This window comes from Stegastes partitus, unplaced genomic scaffold (assembly GCF_000690725.1).
Source record: "Stegastes partitus isolate 25-593 unplaced genomic scaffold, Stegastes_partitus-1.0.2 Scaffold498, whole genome shotgun sequence".
NCBI lineage: Eukaryota > Metazoa > Chordata > Actinopteri > Pomacentridae > Stegastes > Stegastes partitus.
In genome coordinates, this window is record NW_007578229.1 from 49,120 (window position 1) to 68,140 (window position 19,021).

The 19,021-nt window shown below is 40.5% G+C and overlaps 1 protein-coding gene across 1 annotated transcript in view; it reads right to left on the reverse strand.

Moving 5' to 3' along the window:
• Positions 1-16,493: 16,493 nt before the first annotated feature.
• LOC103361337 (alpha-1-antitrypsin homolog) overlaps positions 16,494-19,021 on the reverse strand; it is a 3,548-nt gene continuing 1,020 nt past the window's right edge. The window contains exons 3-6 of the mRNA XM_008287390.1: positions 18,703-19,015; positions 18,243-18,513; positions 17,223-17,370; positions 16,494-16,858 (exon numbers count right to left, since the gene is read on the reverse strand). Of these exons, the coding sequence (XP_008285612.1) occupies positions 16,667-16,858; positions 17,223-17,370; positions 18,243-18,513; positions 18,703-19,015 (924 nt within the window). The 3' untranslated portion in view covers positions 16,494-16,666. The remainder of the gene's footprint in view (positions 16,859-17,222; positions 17,371-18,242; positions 18,514-18,702; positions 19,016-19,021) is intronic.

The following is a 19,021-nucleotide window of genomic DNA, read 5'->3' on the forward strand; positions in this document are numbered from 1 at the left end:
ATAGATAGATAGATAGATAGATAGATAGATAGATAGATAGATAGATAGATAGATAGATAGATAGATAGATAGATAGATAGATAGATAGATAGATAACCAGTTTATTACCTTAAAGGATAAGTGGTGTAAGAAAGAATCGAACACGAGGAAAACAACAGCAATAAAGTGCAGTTTGAATGATGCTTGTGCAAGGAAAGCCATTAAGCAGCGGGTCAATAGTGGAGGACAAGCAGCCTGAGTATTAAACTGATCATGACATCAAGCTAAAGACAGAAAGGGCCTCTGAAGACTTCCTTTTGGCAGCACTTTATTCATCTGCAGCCGAGGCTTTTCATTAAGCACTGGACATAATAGATGATCCATCGATTCTGTCTCCCCCTCTGCCTCGGCCTCTCTATGTCACTCTGTCTCCGCAAGCGTTTCCGCCGCTGTCAAAAACTCTGCTACGTCTCTGAGTTTTCGACAGGGGCGAGCGATCAAAAACAAACATTCATCTTTATTATAGTCCACTCTAAGCCACGGGAACAAGATCGGTTTTGTCTATTCATCATGTCGCCGCCTCTCCGTGGAGCTGTGGCTGCACACGAGGCAGCAGCAGCAGCAGCAGCAGCAGCAGCAGCAGCTTTTTAAAGCCTCCAGACTGTGTCCTCATGAGGGAAATGGGTAAAGAATAAGATGGGGTTCATGTGAGGTGGGGGAGGTGAGGGGTGAAGGAGAGGTTGTGCTGAAGTTTTGCCCTGAGCACTTTCCTGGTGATGACATTGGCTCGTTTGAGTCTCGCTGCCTTTCAGTGGACTCTCAAGGTGCACTTGAACTCGTCCCCCAGCGTTGTGGATCCTCTGCAGGGTCAAAGCTGCACACGCTCACATTCAGAGTTTTGAGGGTGAAATCAGCTGCTGCAATCTTTTACGGCTCTGCGTGCCTTTGGGACGCAAACGTACGCTTTTAATGTAACAGTTTACTGCAGGTGCAGAGCGAAGCGAGTCTTTTATGACTGTATTAACTGTAGACACTATATAACAGCCACTAGAGTGTCTGAGTGTTGCAAGAAGAAAAACATGGACTTGACCTGAGCTCACCTCACTGTGAGGTGGGACAAGGGAGCAGCAGCACTGTGGCTGAAGTGTCGGGTTTTCAATCAAGCAAACAGGCACCAAAATACAGGAAAAAAAGGGGCAATGCCTGAACTTAAATGGAGTCAAACAATTTTCCGGTGGCATCTAGTGACACTGTATTGGTCTATGTCAGGGGTCTCCAATTCTGGTCCTCGAGAGCAGACAGTCCTGCATGTTTTAAATGTTTCTCTCTTCCAGCACACCTGATTCACATGATCAGGATCGTTATCAGGCTTCTGCAGAGCTTGATGATGAGCTGATCATTTGAATCAGGTGTGTTGGAAGAGGGAAGCATCTAAAACATGCAGGATTGTGGCTCTCGAGGACCAGAATTGGAGACCCCTGGTCTATGTGCACAACCCAAAGCATATTTTCACACTTACAGGCTGCTTTTTACAGTTTGTTTATTTTTTCTGGGACAATGCAAATTACTCAGCGCTAATGTAAATGCCTAAATGTTAGCCAATAGGCTAATTTGCTTCTGTTGCTCCTTGGCCAGATGTTAGATTAGCCATTAAAAGAACAATAAAACATGTTAAATTAGTACAGCAGGAGACAGCAACAGCTGAACAGGATGACAAGCTTAAAGGAGAGACACACAACATGTAGCCTACAATGCAGAAAAATAAAATAAAACGATGTTATAGTTCCTCTAAGGTTGTTGATTAAAGCTCTAAAACCTAATTTTTTTGCATCCAGTCCAGTCCAGTGGCAGCACATTTTACACAAGCACCTCGTAACATTTATTCTCTTACGCCTTGTAGACACTAATGCAGATCATTTCCTTGATGGATATCTTCCCTCAACGTTTGAAAAAATCATTCTGTCCACACATCCATCGTTTTACAAAATGTCTCCATATACAAGAGAACTACAACAACTACAGAAGCTGTAATGAGCATGCGGGTACAGCAACAATGCATCATAGACCAGAGAAGAACATTCATGCATTTAATCATTTCTGCAGACTTTAAACTGCAGATAATGTGGAGCAAGGAATATCAGGCGATGTGTACCGTGTCAGGTTGTAAAGGTGCAACTGCCAACGTTAACCAAATGTAAAGAAGCAGGTGTATGTGTGTCCACCATTGTTGTTGTTGTTGTTGTTTCAGGCAGATGCTTTCAGGGAAATAAAAATAATAATAATATCAATAATTGTTTAAAAAATTGTTTTAAAAATCGTGAAAAATCTCTATTTAATTGATCTTTTGTGTATAGATTAAATGTAGTAGAAAATGTGCGTTTTACAATATATCCGCATTACTTTAAACAATGTCTTAGTGAAGGATTAAACTAACTACATGAATTCACTAATTCTCCAAAGAAAAGTGTTTTGGACCTACATTGAATTTGAATCCCCTTGTTTTAGAAATGAGAAAATCCAATTGGATCAAGTTAGATTTCAAATGTTTGTCAACTTAAAAACTTGTGTTTATAATTATGGCAACTGAGGATGTAAGACACAACATTTCCTGGAAAAACTAGTTGAAACAAATGAACTTAACACATTTTCATGAGTAATCAGGTTACAGACTAAGGGAGCAGTGACTAAAAATACACTCCATTAAAGAGGAAAAGATAATTCCCCAAACTCAGTTTAGTTTGTTGGTTAAACATCATTTCAAGTTATCTTACAGTATATTAAAAAAAGTTTGATGCAAACTGATCTTTTTCTTTTTGAAGAGCCCAAACTACTACTTTGTTATTATTTATGACTAACTATTAAAGCCTTTTTACAACAGAGGAGGAGTTAAGTTACCGAATAGTTTTCATCACCTGTATTTATGGTGGTTTACACCTGATACTGTCGTCATGTGAACTTAGATTCATCTCTTGGTGCTGCTTGAGGTCTTTCTCCTGATATACGAGGCATTTCTTTGACACTGTGTGTATCAATGTGCTGAGGCCTTTACGTCATGTACACATGTGGACAAAACTGTTGGTACCCCTCGGTTAATGAAAGAAAAACACACAACGGTCATAGAAATAACTTGAATCTTACAAAAGTAATAGTAATTAAAAATACAATAAAAATTAAGCGATGAAAATCAGTGAGTGCGAGCTGGGATGTTTGTCTGTCTCTTTGTGTTAGCTCTGTGATGGACTAATGGCCTGTCCAGGGTGTAGCCGCCTCCTGCCCAAAGTCAGCTGGGATCAGCTTTACCCACCTGCAGCCCTGCAGAAGAAATCAAGTGTAGCAGACGGAGGGAAGGTTGGATTTAGGTCCTTGCCCATACCAGTGTCATGGAATGGTGAGTTGCACACATGGACAAAATTGTTGGTACCTGTTTCATGAGTTTAAAAAAAATAAAAAAAATTCTGTTAAACCGCGGTTCAAAAGCAATGTCTGATTTTCATTGCTTAATTTTCATAGAATTTTTATTTATTATTACTTTTGTCAGATTCAAGTTATTTCTGTGACCATTGTGGGTTTTTCTTTCATTAACTGAGGGGTACCAACAGTATTGTCCACATGTGTACATGTCGAGACCAGCTGACGTGTCTTGGTTTATATTTGTGAGCGGCATCTTTGCATCCTTCCCCTGAAGAGGAGCATTTACGCTAAAAACAAGCTTCTAATTCGATAAATATTCTTGGAAACATCTATAGTGGTGCAAGGATTTATTTCTACAGTTCGTGACACCTAAAAATCACAGCATCACAAGGATGTCTGTGTTTTTTGTGACTTGTGGAGTCCACAAGCCTCGACAGGTCAGAGCTGTTTTGACAGCATGAGGGAGACCTACAATATTAGACAGATGGTTTTAATGTTATATGTAATTATGTATAATAATAATAATAATGGAATTAAGATTCATACTTTATCATAACCTGTAAACAGCAGATCTCATTAGCTGACACGGACATCTGTCTGCATATTGACACCTGCTTTATATTTAGCTCTGAATAAGGTGTGAACACATCACCAATAATTAAAAGTGACTGGTTGCATATGTACTGTTTCAGTTAGTATTTTTTGTATGTCTTCAACACAACTTGTTACTAAGATGCTCCATTACTTCATGAATATCTTACCATGGATTACCATTTTTATGTTCCCCCCCTCAAGGAGAATACGGCAACATTCGACCAAAGTTTTTATGAAAGGCCATTAATTCATGAATAACACAAACCAGAGGCAACAGATTTGAGCCGTTGCATTCCTAACACATTATTATTCACTTCCATATGTTGTGCGAGTTGCTGTGCATAATGTTAAAAATGACACTCGTGAATGAAGAACGCCATTAACATAAACATTTGGAAGGAACTCACCCATAACTTACCAGTAATAACTGGGAAAAAGACTTTCTGTACAAATGGTCTTAAACAATCATAAATTAGACGACGTGTAATAGACGTGATACATCAGTTCAGCAGTTAGCTGGATTTAGCGTGCGGATGTGAACGTTGAAGTGAGTGCGCTCTGAGCTGATGTTTTGTTTTTGTTGTCTCCTGCTTGTATTAATGCATCAGTCAAGCAAAGGAAGTAAATTAACTTTTAATATGTGATTTTGTGATATAAGATGAAGCCCGAAATTGTTCATACCCATCAAAAATGTTGATGTTTAGTGAATTTTTATTTGATCGTTATGTGTATTCTGGATGGAAATGACTTCAACAAGTGGCAAAAGACAGTAAGACATTATGTTAACGATCAATTTCAGCTATTTCTGTGTTTTTGTCTTTTTACTAAAGATGTCACATAAACAGTTTTTCATACTCCTTGAAATGGTCCTGTTCATTTTTACCATGTTGTAGAGCATTCTCCTTCAGTGTGAATTTAACAGCTGATCAGTTCTAATCAGTTGCTCCTCAACAGAAAGTCATGGTGGCTAAAACCAACAAGTTTTGTAAGCTGCTGTTCAGGTTCGTCGCTGAGATGAGCTTCACATTGTGGCTGCTCATAAAAGCTATCAAAGATATCAAAGTGTTTTCAAGTGCCAGTGGTCCTCAGTGCAAAGCAGCATTATAAAGTACAAGGAGTTCCACGTTGTAAATAGTCTTGTAGGCCATGGGAGGAAGCCGGAAGTGACCCTTCTACTGGAAAGAGTGGTTGTGCAGATCTCAATGCTGACACTAAACAAGGCTGATCTCCATGGACACAGACCAAGAAGGACTTCACTTCCTCCTCTGGTCTAGAAAAAGGAGAAAAAGAAAAAAAAAGGTTTTGCTAGTCATTTATGTGACTGAAAGAGACATTTAAAAATAGAGTTGTCTGGAACTGTAGAAGAATGGAACATGGCCTTTGGTTGGAGAAAGAAAGAAGAAGCATTCAGCCTCAAGAACACCATCAACACAATCACCATGGTGGAGGGAATATGATGCTTTGACAAGATTACCATTCCCTCTGGCAGAAAAACACCCAAGATTCTGGAGAAAAACATCAGGAAGTCTGTAAAAAAAAAAAAAGAAGAAACTTGGCTTTGGGCAGAACCGGACTTTCCAACAAGACAGTGGTCTGAAACATAAAGCCCAAGTGGTTGACAAATGGTTAACAGAAAACAATATCACCATTTTACAGTCCATACCTGAATCCCATTGAGAATCTGTGGAGGAAACTGAAGGCCAGAGTGATGGTGAGGGAGCCTTCCAACCTCAAAGATCTGGAGATCATCACAAAAGCGGAGTGGAACAAAATCCCATTGGAGTAAGTAAAAGAAAATATGCAAGAAATAACATCAAAATGGTTCAAACATATTATTAACACCTCCAACACAATGTCTTACCATCTTTCGTCACTTGTTTATGTGATTTGCAGACAGTAGACACCCATTGATCAACTAAAAATTCACTGTATGAGATATGGATATGAATAATTTTAGGCTTAACTCTACATAATATGTCAAGAGCGCAAAATCTAACACACTGTACATGAGAAGTAATGTTAGCATCAAATGTTTGATTCGGCACCTTTGGTCATTGTTTTATTTAATCACACGCAGTTCGTCCAACGTCTCCTCAACACTGATCTTTATTCCAGCGTGTCCTGCTGTTTTGAGTGATTTCAACTGGATTTTAATTGGACGGCAGCCATTTTCTCACCATCAGCACTCGACGCTCCTAATGCTCTGCTGTTTCCATTACTGCTTGATGATATTCTCTTAAGTGTACTGTTAGAAAATAAATCAAGAGGAAAGTCTCAGCTCTTCAGGAGGGACTTTAAGTGGTGTAGCAGCGTGTATATATATATGCTGTATGTATATAAGTGTGTGTAGGGATGTTTCCAAGAGGCCAGCAGCGGTTTCACCAAGCATTAGCTGTGATGGATCTGCCTTGCGGTGCCACACACCTCGGAGCTGCAGGTGTAAAAAAAAACAGTCAACACATGTATAAAGAACCCAGTGTGATCCTGCGGGGCTGATCTGATATGACAGGGGAATAATCATGAAACGCAGCTGCTGTCTTACCACTGACCTGGATTGATACAGTACAAACTGGGATACAGAGGCAGTCAATCCTTCAGAGCGGCGGGTTCTCCGCCGAAACATGCAACGTCTAATCCCATTTGTCAACAGCAAAGACGCGCTCAGATTGGAGGGTCATGGCGTCGAACAGCACGTTCAAACGCAACGAGACGGCAGCCGTCGCCACTCAGGATGGCTTCACACACCGCAGCAGTTTGTGTTTGTGTGTGGGCACAGACGCGTAGGTCAGCACAGTTAGTGAGTGATGTGCTTTGGACTGTCAGCACGACTTACTGTAATAAGACATCACAACCGCTGCGCATACAAACGTTTTTTTTTTCTTTATTTCTTGTGAGTTTATCCCCTTTCTGCTGCAGGGGCCGCTACATGAAAAGGTGTTGCATTGCTCGCTGTACATCTCTACTTAGTGTGGGAAGGCAGGCGTAAATAATAAACATGATCACTTTCCTTATTGTTTGTCTTTGATGCAGGAGCAGCCTCCTTCTGTCAACCTGGCTTGTGCCTTCTCTTGTTTGCTGCCTTTGATGCACATTTAACGAGGTTGTACCCAGTCGTTCAGTATGTTAAGTGAAAGCCACACTGCTGCGTTTTGTGTTCTCAGTGGGTTTTATCATCGGGATTTGCGTACTGTGGAATAGCTGGGTTTTGTTCTTGGGGTGTCGTTGCCCTCCTCTGTAATCACGACACCAAAACCTGTGTGGAGAAGCACTGCAGTCTTGCCTCCTAATGAGAAATGCTGCTATGATCTTGGATTTTAACTTTCTTTTTTTTAAAAAAACATCCCTATCTCACTGATATGGCAAAAAATAAATTAGGTGTTAATCTGTGATAGAAGCTCGCAATTTTTCCTCTGTAGAGATAAATCCAAGCTTTGGCTCTTGCTTTTTTTTGGGATGTGTTTGGCACCTGTTTTCTCTTTTTTTTTCTTTTTTTTCAAATACCACTCTCTTTTTGGGTAGATTCCCCCTTTAATGTGTTTTCCCTGGCTGCACAGATAGCACACAGATGATACACAGATGATAGGAGCCTTTCCATGACCTTCCAAGCATTCAACTGGTTTGACTTTGATGTGTAAAGTAGACCAATGAATGGGGGAGCGGCTGTGCTTTAATTTTGGTCTAAATTACAAACACAAATGAGTAGAGCATTAAGTGAACAATAGAAAGGTGCATGGGACCCCCACTCTGCTCCGGTGACACAACAGTGCCACCTACTGGTGTTTGATTGTGACTGTGTGTGTGTGTGTGTGTGTGTGTGTGTTGCTGAGTAAAGGCAAGTTATGCTCTTTATTTCACAGAAATATCCTTTATTTCTGTCTTTACACTTATACATCCCCTTCAGAATTGTTTGAAAGCGTATAGCAGCACTTTGATGTGAGTAATAACTTGTGTTAGCTCGAATAAACCAGTGGAAAGGAAATTCTCCCTGACTGCAAAATCAAGAATATATATTATGTGCACATTTCTGCACAGTGAAGCTTAAAGCTCAAAAGAATTGTTACGTAAAGAGATCATGTCTTCATGTCTGGAGTCCAACATTCAGATTGTCTAAATAAACATGAATGCATACGTGTAAACCAATCAGGTTTTGCTGCATTGATAACAAACTGATGCAACTGGAACAGTTTCTAATGCCACATGTTAAACACTTTGACCCAGCAAAATTAGCAATGCATTTGTCAGCGGTTACAGGTTAGAACTGACCAGTGTTGGGCAGGTTACACAGAGAATGTAGTTAATTGCTCAATGCATATTTAAACACAACAAATGTAACTCCATTACTTTACAAATTACTCAACAGAAGACATTAGTAGTAGAATTACAGGGGACTGAGGTGGAAGACTGAGTCGTCCACTAACTGCAAAGTATCTGAAGAATCTCGCAAGGCCGCTCCACTGCAACTGATGTGTGAATGTAAACATTGTAAAGTCCTCCTGAGGTGGAAAAGTGCTGTATAAGTGGAGGCTATTACCATCTACCATTACTAGCAGAAGAAATAGAAAATACATGTTCACATAATCCACCATCGCCAGTATGTTAAAAGAAAAAAAATCAAGTATTTTACCTCATTGACGTGTCAACGTGGTGGTTTTCATACATTTAGAAGATGTTTCATGAGCAAAATAACACCACAGCTGAGCATTTCCAGCGTAGAGGTTTACAGTGTTCGAACAGAGCTGAAGGTGAGCTGGTGTGCTCGAGCTACAGTGGGTGCTGAGAGGTGGTTGTAGATCTACATATTTGAGAGAAAGAAACAGTGTAGAGTTACATCTGAGCCATTTTAAAACAGGAAGGGATTACTGTCGTGGAAAACAAAATAAACCCAACTTTGATACACAGAGATAACTTTTTAGAGGTGAGGGGCCTTAATGTTAGCCACTGTGGCTGCCCAAAGCTCTCCAGAAGTTCTACCCTCACAGTGACGCAGCAGAATTCACCTTCAAACAAAATCCAGATGTTTCCTGAATGTACTACAGACTTGTTAGTGGCTAATGTTCCCGTAAGAATTTACAAAATGTAAATAAGTCAAGTGAAAAGTTGAAGTTTAGTCAAGATAACACATCTTTGACCCGTCTTAGAGATCAGACAGATATCTACACTTGATTAAACCCCTAAAATGTAAATATACTGTAGAGGAGTGTTAGTAGGATTACTATCTGCATAACTACTGAATTTTGTACTCTAATCCTAAATGAATAATAAACTACATCTGTTAAATGCTACCAGAGAATCTATTACTGCCACACACTGCTTATTTGTGATATTTCATGCCTCAGTACACTTTCCTATTTATCAGTTTAGTACCTTGATTTTTGTCGTACAGTGCTAACCATTGTACGTGTGTGCAAAACGCTTATAATGATTTGTTTTCTCAGGTTACTCATGCTATTGATCTGTATATCCTTTACTGAATCACCACGGTTTGTCTTAGCTTATTTCTATTGATCCCTGCATTGTTGCGCCAACAAATCTCATTTCTAGTGTTTTCTGGAGGATTTTAAAATACATAAGACAAAGAACAGAAATCTCTAAATGTCCAGGGCCTTGTGTTTGTAAATTAATCTATTATTAAAGATACAAAGAAGGAATAAAAGAATGTCTCTGGTTGAGCAGCCAGTAACAGTGACAGCCAGCTCCATCCTTGTAACTTTCAGTGCCGTTGCTAGGCTGCTCAGATTGTGCTGTTGTTTCTTCATCCATCGAGAGGAATCCATGCAAAACATTGTTCTCACAAGCAGAAGCCAGCGTCTCCGCTCATTTCCATTCACTGGTCCTGTGATTAAATCATGAGAAATCACTGGTTGGCATCAGGGAAATATCTTCTCTTTGCTGTGTTTTCACTGTGGCTAATCTTTGTCAGATTCAAATTATGAAAACCTTGTTTAACCTTAATAACCGGCTCCATTCAAAGTTTACATTCATAGTTTATAGCCAGAAGGACCTCATCTTGAAGACTTGAATGCTTTACATTAAGATTTATTCTGAAATGAAACTAATACTGAGCTGTTTCTTAATGTAATCAGATGAACACGAGGGATAATCAAATCCAGCAGAAGTTCATAATCCTAAAAGCTGCAGTAACTAATCTTTTGGCCACTTGGGGGATACAAGGAGATACAAGCTGTGTACATCAACACATATTACCACTTCTTCAGTTTTAACAGATGTTTATTTACACGTTCAGGTGATTCAGATAGGCATTAGCATGGAAGTTGCATTTCGGTCAAAGTGATAAAGGTAGGACCAATATTAATCCTCCTTTTAGCTCTGTTTTTGGTCTCCACCAACTCCCAAAGGACAAATCTTGCCCTTCAGTTATTAAACACTCCACTAGCTAGCTGCTAACTTCATCTATCTGCCACCTTGTGCTCCGTCATTACTGTTCAGTCCGTTTATTAGAACTTATTTGCTAAAACCAGCTGCCTAGTGTGGCAAGAAATGACGCAATAAACCAAAAGAGGCACAATATTAAAGCTACTGATGGGTGAAGGTAATAACAATGATCTTATGATGGCACCTGGCAGTAGGTGAGATATATTAGACAGCAAGTGAACAGTCAGTTCTTGAAGTTGATGCTTTGTAAGAAGGAAAAATAGGACAACCAGTGAACCTTGGACCTCATTAACTGGTCCAATCCAACAGAAGAACTTCTGTAGCAGGAACTAGTGAAAACCTTAATGCTGCTATTTCAGAAAGGTGTCACAACATGACAAGCCTCACAGCTTGCTGCATAGTTGCAGATGGATCAGAATGTCCGTGCTGACATTGTCCATGACCGAAAGTGCCTGAATATTGCCTATAATGGTCACATGAGTGTCAGAACTAGACCGTGGAGCAACAGAAGAAGGTGCCTGGTCGGATGGATCACGTTTTCTTTTACATCGTGTGAGCAGCTGGGTGCGTAGTGTACCTGGTGAAGAGATGGCAGCAGGGAAGGAACAGTCTGTGGAGGCAGTGAGTGTAATGCCCTGGGTGATGTTCTGCTGGGAAACCTTGGGTCCTGCATTCATGTGGATGTTGCTTTGAGACCTACCTAAACATGGTAACAGACACTCCTTCATAGCAGCGTTATTCCCTGATGGCCTCTTTCAAGTGTTACGATCCAGCTGTCTAGGGTAGCCAGGGAGTAACAAAAGCAGACGATAGATATGGTGTTTCAGAGTGATCAGCTGTGATCTTTTGGAAGTAGATAGGATTTCTTTTATCACAGCACAAAAAGCCAAGGGGTTAAAGGCAGAATGAGTGCTATTCAAATTAAAGAAATAAATAGAACTAAAAGTGAACTTCTTCTTGAAGTTAAATCATCTACGAGGTCAAACAACCAAAAACAAAATAAATTTTAACAAAAACAAACCGAGTATAAAACCCAAATACAATCAAAGTAGCACCCCTAAGCTACATTAACAGTGGCTCACCACTACCAACATGTTCAACAGTCCTACAATTGCCACCTGTAGCAACTCAACCAGATCTTAATCGCACATTATTTCCAAACCGAAGCACTCAAGGGCCAGCTCAACTGCTCCAAGAAGAACTGCCACCAAATGCCGGATGAATGAGTCTTTTTAAAAGTTGAAAGCACAACTTGATTGGACACCGTAGTACGGTCTGCTTCCAATCCAGCTTCAGCTCCAGAGAGAGTAGGCAGGACACAACCACGGAGGACTGTAGCGGTATAAAACACAGATGGTGATAGAAGAGAAGGAGTGCAGCTGCCCAGGGCCATAACAAGGAGGATAAAGCTGCCTGCCACACTGCAAACACTGTTCAGGAATAGTCTGAGGAGCAGAACAAAGAGGTGAAGGTGTTGACTTAGACTCCCTTGGAAAGCCATCCGATCGAGCATCTGTGGGATGTGCTGGAAAAACAAGTCTGATCCATGGGGGCCCCACCTCACAACTTCCACGACTTAAAGAATCTGATGCTGACGTTTTGGTGCCTTCAGATGTCTGTAGAGTCCAGAACTCAGCGGATCAGAGCTGTTTTTGCAACACGATGGAGCTACACAAGATTAGAAAGGCAGTTTTACTGTTGTGGCTGATCGGTGTAAATGCTCCATCGAGCTGCAGGGAACTACAGAGTGGATGCATACCTGTGGGTTTGTCCTTTATACATTCAAAACACAAATAATAGTATCGATCTAGCAGCTTATAAGTTAAGTTACAAGAGCTGAGATCAGATGGACTCTGAGCCTGAGAATGGCCGCAACATCCTAGCAGAATGTCCAGGAAAATAGCTGCTTTCTAATAATTTAGCTTATGGCTAAATAAAATATCACTATAACAAAGTAAACCTTTCCGCTACAATTCACAAAAAAGCCATATGTGTGATCACATCATATGTCAGCTGGTATGTGAACAAAGAGAATTTATTAAGCACTTCCTTTTTCTTTTAGATCCCAGAGATGTCGGTTCTGAATGTCATGCATGTGTTGAATACAGGAATACATAATGTGCAATGACTAAAACCTGAGAACACCCAGTTATCCAGTTCAGCTTTTCATGTGTCTTCCCTGCCCTTGTCTGTCAGTCAGTCTCTCTGCAGTGAGATGTTCTTCCTCCTGCCGTCACATCCCACAAAACAAGCCGCTGTGTGAGCGCAGCCAACTGAAATAACTGGCGTTAGGACTCGTGCACCCTAAACCTGACGGCGAATGCATTATAGATGCCCACTTCACAATGTGTCACATCATGTCTTGATTTGCATGCGCACCACGCATTTGATCTTCTTCAAGCAGGAGTAACAACCAAAGCAGAGAGATCTGAGAGATTTTCAGTAGCGGAGGGAGAGTCATAGAGCTCGACACTAATGAACACATTTTCCAGAGCGAGGGGGAGCACACTTTAGTGCAGACTTAACTTTGCCAGTATAATTGTACTGCGAGGGATACTTTGCAATGAAAATGTTCTTTAAAAGAAGCGTTTTCCAGGCCAAACTTTAAATATGTGTAAAAAGCAACGTTTAACACCCAGAGTAGTGACGATTCTGAGCATCTACACCTTTGTAAATACACACAAGCCATCTGTTTAGTCCACAGCAGTACTAACGGCCTATCAGACACTCTCCATTGTAGCGTTGCATGGTGTGGGCGTGCAGGGAAGCCTTCCAGGGCCATTGTGTTCTACGCTATGCAATTAGTGTTGATAATTTCATTCATGGTTTAGTCTTCTGGCTACAGATGCCCCTTTTGCTAGGTGCCAGGAGAGATACTCATCCTGAGCTATGATTTTGCTACATTCCCTATTTTCTGTTTGAAGATGTTTATTAGAATGCACTCACTAGATATACCAGTCTGTGACAGCTTTATACACTCAACTTGGGTTCTACGTATTCACTCTATGACAGTGTTCCTGCAAGCTTCTTAAAGTGAAACCTTTTAGAGGCCTTAAACCATATGCACTAATAGCTAAAGCCCCATCTACTTTTAAAATGATTAGCTCATCGCTCTGTAGCTGGTAGACACAACATTTTGTCTCTTTTTTGTCCTCTGTAACCAAACCACCTTCTGTATTTCCCAACCAGCTTTGACTGAACTGGTTAGCATACACTGTAACCAAAAAAACAAAAAGAATGATTTTTAAATGTTGTAACATTATGAACAATTTATTGTTTCTTTGCAGATGTTCAAAGTTTTTTTCAAGTGACAGATAAAAACTAGTAAAATCACACCGGAAAATATTAATATATATGCTAACTGTTAAAAAACAAAGAGCCAAAACTGTAAATAATGTCCACATCTAAAATCCATATTTTTATAAATGATCATTTATTCCCTAGCAATGTTTGATCCTAAAAGATTTTTAAAATGTATTTCAATTGGCATAAAATATTGTTATTTTACTTTTATTTACTGTTGTTTGACAGAAAAAAGATTTTATTAATATGTATTACACATTGAAAAATACAAACTTTTTTTTTAAAAAGGTTATTTTGTCATTTTTTTCTTGTTTTGTTAACACACACATAATAGAGTAACAAGTAAGCTAGATTTTCCCTTTTTTTTTCAAATTTTTTTTTCCAGTGTACACTTCAGCAATGACAATTCTTAAAGTTTAACATATTACATTTTAAAGCTCAAAGCTGTAGCTTTTCAAAACTGATGATAAATGAGTTCTGAGTGCAGTTGTGCAAGTCGAGTTCGCTGGAGATCACAATGATGAGCTGCTTTTTCATTTTGATGTGGTTGCAGTGGTAGGAACCAAAGCTGTGGATGTTGTTTCCTTGTGTTTGGGGAGCTTAGTGATGACATCACCTCAATCAAAAGTAACCTCATTGGTAGTTGACTGAAATGCATCACCTCAAAGTTGAGGTTTGTTTTACACGGTATCCGTCCACCAATGGTTCTTTCACTTGTCATCGCTAATGTCGCCAAATTTCTTTGATCTCATCTTTCATCTCTGGTCACCATTTTGCTGCTGTTCTCTTTGTGTTCGTACATCCCCTAACTTGATCCAGTTGTTTGGTTTATCCAGATAATAGTCCTGTGTTGGCGATTAGCTAATAACAATGTACTGGTGAATCAAATTGTATTTTTACCAGATCTTTCTCTGAATAATCTGAATGTTCACCAGCATATTGAAGATGGGTTTCTAAATAAACAACAAGCTACTAAGAAGTCTGGCTTTGACAAGCAGCCATGATTACTTGGAAAGCATTTTGTTTGTACTTGTGTGATATTAACAGTGCAGTGTTACACTAGCAGCTTGGTTTCGAACTAACGTTAACTTCCTTCTTTATGGCTGCAGACCAAACATCTGAGAAATGATGGTTCAAAATGATACCCAGCAGCCTCGTTTATTTGTTTCTTGCTCCAATAGCTTCAACAGGTTTAATTACAGATTGTAGATTCATTTTTGCTCTGGAACTAAAAAGCATTTTGGATTAATATAGTAGCTTATGTATGCAGACCAAATCGAGTGATTATGATATCAGTGGAAACACATGTAGGTCAACTAGAAAAGCTGAGGTATGTTTAGCCCTCATGCAAACTATGCACATTTGATAGGAGTCTTTGTCTGAGATGGAAGCCCATTGCAGTGGGTTTCAGCCTCTGAGGATTGCAGTTCTGTCCCTTTGGGTTTAGCAGGAACAGACATAGCAGCTAGAAAGAAAGGGGAACAAATGAGCATGTCACAACATGCCTGTCCAAACATGTAAATCTGTTGGACAAGAGCAAACAAGAATCGTCTGGCTGTGACACATTAGCTGAACTCCAGGTACTCTGCTCTGCTAAAAAACTAATGCACACACAAGAGGGATCGCCTGAGCATAAAACAATGTTACACAAACACAAGCTACACTACTAAACAACTTTCACTCATTGTTGTAAGGTGATGCGAAGCATACAGTTTCACTTCTTCTGCACCTCAACTGCATTGCTACACCTTGACAACATAACTTGATGTTTACTGTGATACATCCCACATCTCAGGAGTTTGCTAATTGATTTTCATGGCACAATCAAATGCATAGAAAGGAATATCTGACTGAAATGGAAGAAAGAAATCCAAAAGGGTAAAGCTGAACAGTATGCATTCAAAAATAGGCTGGAGTCTATCCCAGCTGACTTAGGGCGAAGGCAGGGGACACCCTGGACAGGTCGCCAGTCTATCACAGGGCTACACTTAGAGACAGACAACCAAGCACACTCACATTCACACCTACGGACAATTTAGAATCACCAATTAACCTCAACATGTTTTTGGACTGTGTGGGAGGAAGCTGGAGAACCCAGAGAGAACCCACGCTGCACGGGGAGAACATGCAAACTCCATGCAGAAAGATCCCGGGTGTCCTCACCAGGACGCGAAGCGGCAACCTTCTAGCTGTGAGGCAACAGTGCTAACCACCGAGCCACCTTGCAGGCCAGGGTTCAGAATATTTCTTTTATTTGTCCCTTGTTTGTACATGACCATGCAAAACAGTGCAGCAACACAATTCGCTGCTGCTCATTCCTCAGCGGACTGGACAGATTGGGAGTGTTATAGCACTTCTAAAGAGCTGCCCACTCAGCTTTCTGATTCAGACACATCTTACTCATGTTTTGGGTTTTTTTTTTTTTTTTTGCAGAAGTCAGTGTGTGGGCGCTGACATGGGAGACAAAGTGTATGTGTACTCATTCTGTAAATACTCTGCAGCAACTCCTGTGTTGACAGGTCAAAGGGCAAAGAGTCGTGTGAGGCTGATGGCCATCTGGTTACACAACCTCTGTCTGTTGTAACACCAGTCAAAACCTAACTGTTAAACCACTGGCATTTAGCTGCTTGATGATACTGCAGAGTAATTATAGTTTATGACCAAAATGTATAACCATACACCAATGTGTAACCATACTTATATATCCTTAATGTATGAATTGATGTCGTGTTTTTTTAAAATCTATTTTCATGCTATGTGGATGCCCCTGTGTTATCTTTAGTACATGCTTACATACAAAACCATTCAAGCACTTCTCAGAAGCTGTTCTTTAATAAGATTTTTGTAGACTGTCGTCCAAAAATCCAAAAATCCAAGTAAATGTACAAGTACTACAGTTTTATTGTAGTGGGGAAATAGTAAATGAATTTGATCATGATAGAATTCTCATGGCAACACTGTTGATTGCAATTGTCATTTCACAGGTTTATATGAGTGTGGGGTTGTTGATCTTGCCCATGAAGAGGATGCTCTTCACAGAGCTGTCCAGGACAAAAACCAAGAAGGGTCTGTCAACTGCGACTTTCAGTGGCACATTAAGCGACACTGGCGCCAAGGTGGTGGTGTCCACTTCCTCTGTCCCCTCCTCGGTGACACTCAGCGAAGCCCTGTGGGACACCTGTGGAAAACAATTGTGTATGAAAAAACACAAGTTGCATGTGACAATGTAAATGCATTTCATCATTGATGTCACTGATTATGTCAACGAATGGCAGCAGCCCTATTGGTAGTAATATACCTACTTTTGTAAATGTATCTGGGTTGCTCATGATGCAAAAACAAGAGCCTGTATCGTGCCGATGGCCAAATGTCCTTTATGTTGTTTTCATAGATCTACCAGTTTGTGTACAAATTAAGACTATAAATTATGCTTAGACGGTTTATTTTGGCATCCTCATCACCTAGTTCACACAATGAAGATGGCATATTCTGACTGTTTTCTTCAAGTCCCAATAAAATCCAAAAAATAAATGTATCTGTACCCTTGAGAGTTTGAGCTTTGTGTCACCCGATATCCCGGAGAAATCAGCGTCATCCTCAAAAGCTTTGGTTATGCCCATTTCTTTCAACGTGTCTTTCAGGCAGGTGTCAGCAGAGATGGAAAATGTTGGCAAATCAAAGGCAATATGCCTGAGAAAGACAAAACATGATATCTGTGAAGATTTTCAGTCATCCAGGTCATGGTTATTCTCGTGGTTTAATTATAGCAACTGGACTTGCTTAAGTTTCTTAAAGAGGTGATGCATCAGACCTCCACCTCTGTTGAGTGATGGTCTTTCCAGTTTGACATAGATGGCTTCTTTCACCCCTCTCTGTCTTCCCTGTACATTATTATCTTCAAAAGAGTGTCCTTTGTCCTTAAGATGCAGGTGGATTGCTGAGTCCTGTCACTCAACAGAGGTGGAGGTCTGAGGCATCACCTCTCACCTGTTTATAATTCAGTCCTAAGATCTCTCCCCAGGAAGATTAAACCCATTCACACCTAGTCACAAAAGACCTTAACGAACCCTGTTGTGGCATGGGGAGCACTAATGACTCACATAACGAGGGGGAGGAGCAACAAACCCCCAGTTGAAACCAAAACTCAAGTGTTAATGGCTCCTTAAGGATATATCTATCAGTCAGAAATGATGAAGCCTCTTGGATGAGAGGTGAAACGTCTTCAAGAAACGCAACCAAGTCCAGTTGCTATGAAAAAACTGCGAGAACACAGAACATGATCAGTGTTAGACAGTGAATTTACTGCTTCTGTCTTTAAGCTGAACCATGAGCACATTCAAGTAAATTCAATGTATCTGGTCCAGTCAACCGTTTCTCCATCACTAGTTCATCCAGGTTATATTCTTCCAGTTCAGTGACTACATTATGCTGCCACATCCTAAACCTCATACACATCACGGCATTCATCATTCATATTGAAAAGTACATTGCTCACTATGTCTAAAACACAACTTTAATACAACCAGATAGGAGGATTCAAATATAAATGTGATTCCTCTTACTTCATGGAGCCTGAGCGTCTCCAGTGCATGAGGTGTTCCTTGCTGATGCGTCCTTCCACCTCCTTCATCTTGCCTTCATCAGGCAGAACGATCATCATGGAGGTGGTTCCTTTGTATGGCAGCATGATGACGGTGGCGTTGTTGTCAGCATCGAAGTAGGTGTTGAAGGATCCTGTTTTTGTCATCATGTCCACCTGAACTTTGGTGTTCTCATCCACATGGAAGTCTGCCTTGTGTGTCACTACGTTTCTGAAGGGGTTCTCCCATTTTCCTGTATGAGACGGTAGAGAGGGGATGATGACAGTAATGTAAAGATGTCGACACAAATGACGTTGCAGGTTGCTCCACAACCTTCATGCATCATGTTTAGATCATTACACTGACTTATATTTCATGTGTTTGTGTCCTACCCTCTTGGTAAACTTCACACTAAGGCACAGACTTTTCACTTGCTTCTCACCTTTAAAGTAGACATAGTTAATGAGCATCATGTCCATGTCCTGGTCGAATTCCTTCACCATGTCTTTGATTCTGTCATGGGTCTTATTAGCAATGTATGTGTTGAGCTTGGCTACAGCCTCAGCAGCGTTGTCTAAGTCGACGTTGAAAAGGTCACCGGAGTAGTGGTTTTTGATTTCTGTCAAGAAATTCTCCAAAGGATTGAAACCAGTGCGCACTACAACAGCATTACCGACATCCAGCGTCTGGTTGTCCTGGCTGCGGCCAACCTCGTGGAAAAGACGCTCATAGGCTACATCGACCTGACTCTGGTTTAAGTT